The sequence below is a fragment of the Macrobrachium nipponense genome, chromosome 7, assembly GCF_015104395.2.
Source record: "Macrobrachium nipponense isolate FS-2020 chromosome 7, ASM1510439v2, whole genome shotgun sequence".
Lineage (NCBI taxonomy): Eukaryota > Metazoa > Arthropoda > Malacostraca > Decapoda > Palaemonidae > Macrobrachium > Macrobrachium nipponense.
This window is the reverse complement of record NC_061109.1, coordinates 111,299,048-111,309,023: the sequence shown is the minus strand read 5'-3', so window position 1 is coordinate 111,309,023 and position 9,976 is coordinate 111,299,048. Positions and strand designations below refer to the sequence as shown.

Sequence of the window (9,976 nt, the reverse complement as noted above, 5' to 3'; positions counted from 1 at the left end):
CATGTACTCTTCAAGAAGAGGGACTGATTGTAAAGTATTTGCAGGATGAAATACGAAATCTGCTGAGTAAATTTAATTCCTAGTTTATTCCCACATTGAAGCCCAGTCTCCTATGCCTTGAATTATTTGTGGTTAAACTGCCACCTGTGTAATTCAAGTTTAATGTAACCACTGATATCATGCATAAATAGGAAATAAATCAGGCTTGCTAGCTTCCACATCAACAAAATGACTGGAAGTCTGGGTGCTCGTAAGTAAAGGGGATAAAGACACTAAATACTAAAATCACTGAACAAACGACGACTTTATTCCTGTTTTTTATCACCACTTTCCAAAAATTTATCCCACTTCTTAAGTCTCTCCTCTTTTTGAGAATCCGTCTCCTCTATCCTGGAAATAAAAATACATTCATTATTATATTGCTTAGCTACAAACAGGCAACCAGCAATATGTATAGGCTGGGTTAGGTTCCTCAAAAACACTGTTAAGTGATCAACTGGATATCCAAATTATAACAAAGGTGTCAAGGGGACATGTTCTTAGCAATAAAAATATATTACAGAATTAACAAGTTTTGATGTAGGAAAAACCTATCTTTGATAGTCGCTGTTGAGTCATCAAAGAATTTACCCTCCATGGTGTGTGCCAGTACCCCATGGTGATCAGACTAATATTAAAGAAAGATCTTTTGCCCTTGTCTTTTAGCTGGGTATTGTGCCATAATGAAACACTATGACAAGTGATACAGTATAATGGACTCAACGACAAGAAGGCATTTTATCTAGTCTTCAGCGAGGCTGGACCCAGTTTCCTACGTCAAAACCTGTAGAAGTGACTAATGCACATGTGCATCGGCCATCTTGTTTTATGCTTGGGCCAGTTAAAAGACCAAGATCCATTACTCTGTTGGTCAACGCAGGATGTACCTTTACTCAAATCCCGTGGTTTTTCGTCAGGGAAGTGGTAGGAGGGTTTTGAGGACTCAACATGAATACCAAAAAAAAAAAGGATTTTGACGTAGGCAAAATCTATTTCTGGGTGATTGGCTCGTGTCGCCCTATGAAAGGATCCTTAATATCATTCTTTCTAGGCAAAATTAATCTAAAATTACCAGAGAAAAACAAAATTAAGAAAATGTCAGTAAAACTGACTCGCTCACTCTATAAAAGAAGTGTCGGTATGAGAATAGGGGCGAGTGGGATCACTACCACGAGACATTCACCATTTAGACCTTCCAATCAAAATCCCCACTAGAGAGAGCTGATACTAACGGGTGATGCGGCCGCTACTACTACTACTAGGGACGCCACGGACAGCAGCGCCCCTAGCGGTCATCCTTAATCTATGAACATCTTGTCCTGCAGGGAGGGCAAACAAATACAGGGTGGGTTTCATAGGGCGACACGAGCCAATCACCCAGAAATAGATTTTTCCTACGTCAAAATCCTTTTTCTGGGCTCAGCTCATATCGGCCTATGAAAGAGTACCAGAGAAACAGACAAGATGGGAAAAAGGACAAATGAAAATCAGTGGTAAAAAAGAGGGATATAATATAAGTGAATCAGGTATATTACAGAATACAAACTAAGTACTTAAAGCTAACTTATTCTAAACAATGACATAAAAAGAAAGCCAATAAATAGTACTTAAAATTAACTTATATTAAACATAGTAATATACAATAATGCAATGCAATTTAACAAAATAGATTCACTTAAATAAGGTATTTACATAATATACAAACACATTGTGTCCTACCCTAGCATAAAAAAATAATGGGTAGGTACACTGAAGTACATTATAAGTACATAGTGTGGATGTCCCTAGCAAAAAAAAATAAGGGACAATCCACCAATATGATCTCAGCGGCTTAAGGCTAGGAGTATCCGAGTAGCATGGCGATAGGGTGAGGCATGTTGGACGAGGTAGGTAGAAAGGAGACCTGGATCTATACTATGACTACTATACAGTATCAGGAGAAACAATGTTTCCCGCTGCTACTGCAGAAAATTTTAAAGATTCCAAGGACTTTAGGTAGTGACGTTTAAAGACTGTCGGAGATTTCCATCCAGTATACTTTTTAAGATCCTCGAAGTTCATATGTTGAAAGTAGTTAATTGAGGTGGCTACTCCCCTGATGTCATGTGCTTTTGGAAATGAATCGGGATTGGCTTGTTTAATGAAGTAAAGGATCTGTTGTCTAATTCCTTTTACTGATAAAGTACCACCTTTTTCTCTCATGAAGAGAGAACCTGAGGATCTTGAGGATGTGCGAGATAGAAAGGCTCTTAAAGTTGATACTGGGCAGAGAGAAGGATCTTGCGGAAGTGGGATGACTTTCCAAGGAGCCCACCTTGCAAGAGGATCCTCATTTTTAGCCAAAAAACTACGATCCGGAGCAAGCAGAACTTCTCCTGAGGGGAGGAATTCCACATGACCCGCATCTCTGGATAGAGCCGACAGTTCTGAAATTCTAGCTCCTGAAGCTAGGCTTAATAAGAATAACGTCTTTCTAAGAAGCATTATGAATGTACAAGACGAGTTGTCGTCAGTATCTGATGCTAGTTTGAGGACATCATTTAAGAACCATGAGACTGCAGTAGGCCTTTGAGAAGGTCTAAGTCTAGCACAGGCTTTAGGGATAGATGTAAAGTAAGATTCAGTTAGGTCTATCTGGAAACCCAACTGGAAGATCTTCTTCAAAGCCGATTTATGAGTAGTAATAGTGCTAGCTGCTAAACCTTTTTCAAACAAGGATCTGAAAAAGGATATAGCTAAGTTAACTGTCATGGTTGTAGTGTTTGATTCTTTCAGGAAGGATGCTAATTTTTTAACAGCTGAGTCATATTGTCTAATAGTTGACTCTCTCTTATCTGATTCTAGGAAGAGGATGTTTTGTGGATCAATGTTAGCATCTTTGTTAGCCGCAAACTTCATGAAGTCCATAAAGTTAGGGTCTGAAGAATTCCTGAGGAAGCGAACACAGTCCTCATTTGTACTGATTGTGACAGCTTGGGATTGGGAATCCGTTGAGGTCGGAGACCCAAGTTCCAGAAGCAGAGGATACCAGTTGCTCTTGGGCCAGTCTGGAGCAATCAGGCTACTAGTCCCTTGAAAGTCCTCAGCTTGCTCAAGACTTTCAAGAGAAGATTCACTGGAGGAAAGACATAAATTTTTCTCCACTGATTCCAATCTAACGACAGGGCGTCCGTGGCATAAGCCAGAGGGTCCAGGTTGGGGGCCACATAGCAAGGGAGCTTGTGGTTTGCTTGTGAAGCGAAGAGATCTACTTGGAGACCTGGGACTCTCCGGCATATCCACTGGAATGACCTGTCGTCCAGGGACCATTCTGATTCAGAGGGACCGACCGGGACAAAGCGTCTGCTATCACATTTCTTACCCCAGCCAGGTGAGTGGCGGACAGATGCCATTTGTGTTTGTCTGCTAGTGCAAAGATGCTATCATGACATGGTTCACATGTTTGGATTTGGACCCTCCTCTGTTGATGCAATGAACTACCACTGCACTGTCCAAAACTAGTCTTAGATGAGACTTTTTCGGGGGAAGAAGTCTCTTCAGGGTAAGAAATACTGCCATTGCTTCCAAGACGTTTATGTGGAGCTGGCGGAACTGAACTGACCAAGTCCCCTGAACTTGTTTGAATTGAGAATATCCCCCCACCCGGACAGGGAGGCATCCGTGTGAATGGTTAACACTGGAAGGGGATATTGAAGGGGTACTAGTTTGGCCAGGTTCTTCACTTTTGTCCATGGACGGAGTTGATTGCGAAGGATCTGTGGAATTACTACAAACTTGTCTCGAGATTTGGCGTTTGCTCCTCGATCGCCAAACTCGGTTTATATCTTTCAGCCTTGCTTTCAGGAGGATGTCTGTCACTGAGGCAAACTGAAGAGAACCTAGGATTCTTTCCTGGCTTTCTCCTTGATGTTTGTTTGCATTTGAGAAATTGTTTCACAGACTTGGCTATTTCTTTCCGTTTGACCACTGGAATTGACAGATTGTGGGAAGACAAATCCCATTGGATTCCTAGCCACTGAAAACGAGACTCTGGAGTAAGTCTGGATTTCGTTTTGTTTATCTGGAACCCCAGATGTTCCAGAAATTGAACTACCTTTTTCGTGGCTTTGAGACATTCCTCGACTGTTGGTGCCCAGATCAACCAATCGTCGAGGTATGCTGCTACCATTATCCCCTGAGTTCTCAATTGTTGCACCACCACTTCTGCTATTTTCGTGAATACCCTGGGGGCTACATTCAGACCGAAGGGCATCACTTTGAATGAGAATGTCTGATTTCCTAGTTTGAATCCTAGGAATGGGCGGAAGTGCCTGGCTATAGGGATATGATAGTATGCGTCTGTAAGATCGATGGAGCATGTGACGGCTCCACGAGGAAGTAAGGTCCTTACCTGCGAGATGGTAAGCATTTTGAACTTGTCGCAACGATGAAAGAGTTTAGCCTTGACAAGTCTAAGATTACCCTTCTTTTTGTTGAGCCTTTCTTTGGCACGCTGAATAAGCGACCTTGAAATTTTAGATGCTTGACTCTCGCAATAGCTCCTTTCTGAAGGAGTTCGCTCGCATAATCTGTCAATTCCTTTGAAGGTTCCTGATAAAATGATTTGATTGGAGGGGGATCTTTGATCCACTCCAACCCAATCCCTTGGACACTATGCTCTGTGCCCAATTGCTGAACCCCCACCTGTGACGGAAGAGGAACAGCCTCCCTCCTACCTGGGGAGCCTCACTGTTGTTGGGCGGGTTGACCTCCACGCCCTCCTCTGAACTGCCTACCCCTTGTCGCTCTTCCTGTGCCACGCTGGCGAAAGTAGCCTCTCACTCTGCTACCTCTCGACTGCCTATTAAAGGGAGGGTAAGCCTGACCTTCATACATAGGGTTGAAGGCCGGCGAGAGTGCGTAGGAGGTCGAGGGTTGCGACTGAGGAGACAACAGGAGGATGGGTTGGGTCTGTTTTGAGGTTGAAGGTTGTCCCTGTTGGGTAACTGGGACGGCCTGAACGAACTGCTGTTGCTGCTGATGTTTTTGGTAAGGCTGGAACCTTTTACCAGACTTCTTTAGTTTCTTACCAGCAGCGGGGGCGGATTCTTGTTTCCTCTTAGAGGAGATACCCCACCTAGCTCTAAGGCTCTGGTTGAGCCTAGCAGTCATGGTGCACCTCATTCACAGCGGACTCTGGGAAGAGGTCCGCCCCCCACATGCTGGAAAGCCAGGAGTCTATTAGGTTCGTGCCTAATAGTGCATTCCTGCAGAACGTGCTTTCGGCAGTTCCTCCTAGCTTGGAAGAAGTCGAAAGCATCTGTCTGAACTGTTTGAAGCTGAGACTTGGCCAGAATCTTAAATAGAGGTTCCGTGCCATACGATAGAGCAGCCATCTCAGTGATAATTAGAGAATTGAGGGATCTTCCAAACCTAGTTCGAGCGTCGAACTCTGCCTGGATCAAGGTATCAGGCAGCCTTGGAAGCTTTTCGCCAAACTGGTCCATTGCACAGTCCGGTTTGAGCTTACCAAGCGTGAAAGTGGCAGGCAAGTTCTCCCACAATTCTCCGAAGGCTGGAAAGAGCGGAGAAGTAGAATCCGCTTCCCTCAGCTGTGGCATGGGCTCATCCTTGAGGACTGCCTGAAGAGTCGCTTCCACTATTTTGGTAGCGAACGGAAGAGAAGCCTCCTCCTCCGCCGCAAAAATAGTGAAAGGACTCTTGAAAGCCTGGAGCTTAGTGTTGGTACACTCCCAGTCCTCGAAGGCAGTGAACCCATTGTCCCTTCTGAGCGTGCTCTCTACTATAAAGCACGTTCTCTCTGGAGATCTTGTCCTCCCTAGTGAGGGCCGCCACGGTCAGCCTAGCATATCCAATGAAAGGCTGAGTCAATCCCGGAGGATAAAACTCGAAGTCCTCAATCCTTCGAGTTCCACACTCCGGGACAGAGATCATACCGTCCTTGAATGGAGCGAAAGCGGCCACTCTCCATGGGTTATCCATGGAGAAGGCTGGGTAGCGACTCATAAGGAGGTAGCTGGAGAATGCCAGCACCTGCTACTGGGGAGACTGGATGAGGAGCCTGAGCAAGCCCAGCTACTCGGTCCTCATTCTCTCTAACTCTGTTAGAGAGATCTTGGATGGACTGGCCCGACTGACTAAGGGTGCTCGACAGCTGTGCAAACATCTGTTCGAACTTGGTTCCGAGGGCGGAGACCTGCGAGCCTACCATCTCTCCTACCTGTTGCATCACCACTGCTGAGAAGGCAGTGGGATCAAAGTGCTCGGTCCCGCTACTCCAACCGGCGTTGCCGGAGTGGATGCGGTGTGGAGGCCGGAGAAGGCATTGGCTCAGCAGGAAGCGCGACCTTCTCCTTAGAAGCCTTGCTTCTAGAGCTCTTGGAGTATGAAGAGCTCGGCTTAGCCTTCACCGCGTCAGCATAGGAGTCGAAGACTTCTTAACTGAAAAAGACGACGACGACTTTTTAGAAGTCGTCTTATTGAGGGTCTTCTGTTCTCTCTGTCCCTTCACCTTTGGAGGTACAGAGAGAGCGGGAGAGCGGGCAGGGATCTCAGATCCCGTAAAGCCTTGGAAAGAAGCAGTAGAGGGACAGGAGAAGATCCAGGAGCGCCAAGGAAAGACCTTGGCGCCCGACACACCTACCTCAACCAACAAATCCTCCGCACCTACCGCCATAGGCTCAATATTTAGGTCCAAGGTTGCGACGTCTGGGACCGGCTCTTGCGTGGCCACGGCCCCGAACGACTGCTGCACCTCTTGCTGGATGGAGGCGATGAGAGGGGCTGCAGAGATAGGGTCAACGTATCCTGTTGATTTGCCGCCGGGGAAGATCTGGACGGCCAGCTTCTTATCCAAGATGTATGGCTGGCCCTTGGTCGGCGTTTTCTTCCCCAATGAAGCCGCCCACCCAAGCCTTCAGGGTTGCTAGGGCGACTTCCCTCACACCGGCAGCCTGAAAGAGAAGGCGAAATGAAGCTTCTAGTGGCGGGGACGGGGTTTAACAAGCTTATGACTAAGTGTTGTTAGTAATACGATAAAGAAGTTTAAAATCGACTTACCCCCCCACCAGCTGACTGACAAGGTCATAACAGATGGCGCAGGCTTCCGGGTGCCAGACGATTCATGGCGTTGTGAGTCGTAGCACACGTGGCGTGAGTCCTGCACTCATCGTGGGCGGCAGGGGTCGTACAGAGTCGCATTGCACCCTAGGACCTGACAGTTGGTAGCCTGTAAGTGGAAAGATACATAAGGCATCAGGAGAACACTTACAGCCTAACAATTGCTCCGCTGCATGCCGGAGCGAGAAAGTTAGATTAACCAGAGCCCCGGCCATAATACGTGTGGTAACAAGATGGTTGGAGTTTGTCCAAGGCTACGCTGGAGACAAGAGAAAGAATCCAACCAGGTGTGGTGGTGAGAGATGAAACCACGACGGAAAACGACGGAGATGGTATACACACAGTTATATAATACTAAAATTCATCGTAAAATTAGGGTATATCCTTATATATAACGAAATAAATATTAGTCTTTTCCCCGTCTACTAGAGAGTGCCCGGTAAGAAGCAAGCTCTCCTCCGGTAGCGGGAAAAAAGGGAAGGATATAGTAGGCAAGCAATAGACCACTAGTAGTGACCACCCCGCCCGCTGGCGGAGCCAGACGAACTATACCTAAAGGTGCCCCGGCTGCGGCGGAAGGCTCCGTTCGTTATAGTAGGGGAAAGGTGGGACTGAGCAATGGGGGGGGGGGGGGGGGGGGTTTGGGGTTTCCCGGCGTAACGCGGCGGGAGAGAGAGGGGGGGGGGGGGTGGGTGGCCTACTCCTCCCCGTCCCAACAACTACCCGCTCGGTGACCCGGTACCTGAAACAAGTGGTCGCCCTAAACCCCAGCTGGGAAGAACCCCTGGCCTCCTCAGAGAAGGAGGGAGGAAGGCTACTGAGGTTGTCATGGCAACCAAGGGGTCCCCCAGACCCCTCCCTATACCTGTAGGTAGGGAGGGAAGGGGAAGGGTAAGGTGCGATGGAACACGTGACCGCAAGTGGCCTAAGCCGCGATAGCAACACAACCGTGGGAGGGCCACGTGAACCAGGCTGTACCAATACATGGGACATGCACCTAGGCTAGCGCCTAACACCCTAAATAGAACTAAAATTACATCGTAAAAGGTGGAAAAGACACTTTAGTAAAAGAAAAAGAAGCCCAGGAGAGGCAAACTGTTCCGAGGAACAGTAGACTACTCGGAGCCAGCGATAGCCGATGAAGAGCAAGAGCCGGGATGCTGGGCCAGAAACACAGAATAGCCCTAAATACCAAACTAAGAGAAATGGTAAACGGGCTAACCTAGCTAAAAAGGCGATGTAAAAAACGATGAAACGTTGATATAGTAAGCCCATAAGTACAAGAAGTCCCAGTATGGAAGACCGGGAATTCTTCAACATGAGGCAGCATGGTGCCGCCACGAGTCGACCGGGAAACCGTATATGACCTATTAGAAGGAAAATACTGGTCCCTGGAAGACTAAAATACGGTAAAATACTACTACTTATGAGGCACTTAACTTAGCCGATGCGATGGCAGCATGTTCCATGATAGATAAGGAGGTAAATCCAAAGAAATACAGCACAAGTGAAAAAATGCGTACAACGCGTACTGTCTAATAATTAAGGATGTCCGCTAGGGGCGCTGCTGTCCGTGGTGTCCCTATTAGTAGTAGTGCGGCTGCATCACCCGTAGTATCAGCTCTCTCTATGGTGGGGATTTTTGATTGGAAGGTCTAAATGGTGAATGTCTCGTGGTAGTGATCCCACTCGCCCCTATTCTCATACCGACACTTCTTTTATAGAGTGAGCGAGTCAGTTTTACTGACATTTTCTTAATTTTGTTTTTCTCTGGTAATTTTAGATTAATTTTGCCTAGAAAGAATGATATTAAGGATCCTTTCATAGGCCGACACGAGCTGAGCCCAGAAAAGGGTTTTTTCCTACGTCAAAACCTGTTTTTTGATAGCGTAGTCGCTGCTTCGTCCTCAAAGGAGCACTACAAAGAAATTGACAGGTGACAAAAAACTTAAGCTCACAAATTTTCATCCCAAATATCTCAAAGTTATAAGATTAAATCATTTCAGGTCTAACGTCAAGCCATAAGTTTATTAAAAAAGATAACGATAAACAAATAGGATATACTTTTAGTATAAAGTTCTATGGTGACTTATTTGGTATGGTTGCGACCTTTACGCGTTTTCCCCAGCGATAGTCATCATACTCACCCGTTAGGGAGACCCCTGGTTTTCCGTCGTGTTGCCTATGGGGTTAGGACTAACCATAACACCTACTGATACACAGTGCATCCGAATTTGTTCCAGCTCATGACAGTAGTGTTTTAAGAATACTGACTCTGATGACCACCCAGTACATTCAGAAACTTCTTCAAATGATACATTTCTGAAGAAGGCTAATGATGTACTACTTTCCTAATACGTATGTGTTCTAGGAAAGGAATATGGGTTAACCTTTTTAATGAGGGAAACTAAAATTATTCTTAGCCCTTGTAAAGAGAGTGGTTTGTTCATGCTAGGATGTAGGAAAATTGGACCTTCTGAAACATTTATAATGACCTCTGGGTAATCCTTAAGTGCTTGAACTGGGCATAATGTTTTGTCTGCTAAATTGAGTTTTCTTATAAGCATAGATTTCCTCTTTAAAGGATTCTCATTCTTGGCCAAGAATGATGGCCAGGGGATAAACCATATTCTCCATATGAACTGGTACTGCCGGATAGATGATGTCCGTAGTTTATGCACTATAGCTGGTTCACTTGAGGTAGATTCTTGGATGAGCCCTATGCTTACGAGACGCTTATTTGGTGGCCGCTGATTGGCTGGTACTGGGAGGTTAGGCAGTTCCCAGCGAATCAGCGCCCGCCAAACAAATGTCTTGT

The 9,976-nt window shown here is 46.0% G+C and overlaps 1 protein-coding gene across 2 annotated transcripts in view; it reads right to left on the bottom strand.

Moving 5' to 3' along the window:
• Positions 1–280: 280 nt before the first annotated feature.
• Positions 281–9,976, bottom strand: part of LOC135217379 (17S U2 SnRNP complex component HTATSF1-like) — a 173,052-nt gene continuing 163,356 nt past the window's right edge. For both annotated transcript variants that reach the window (XM_064253224.1, XM_064253223.1), the window contains exon 8: positions 281–390. In XM_064253224.1, coding sequence (XP_064109294.1) covers positions 306–390 — 85 coding nt within the window. In that variant the 3' untranslated portion in view covers positions 281–305. The remainder of the gene's footprint in view (positions 391–9,976) is intronic.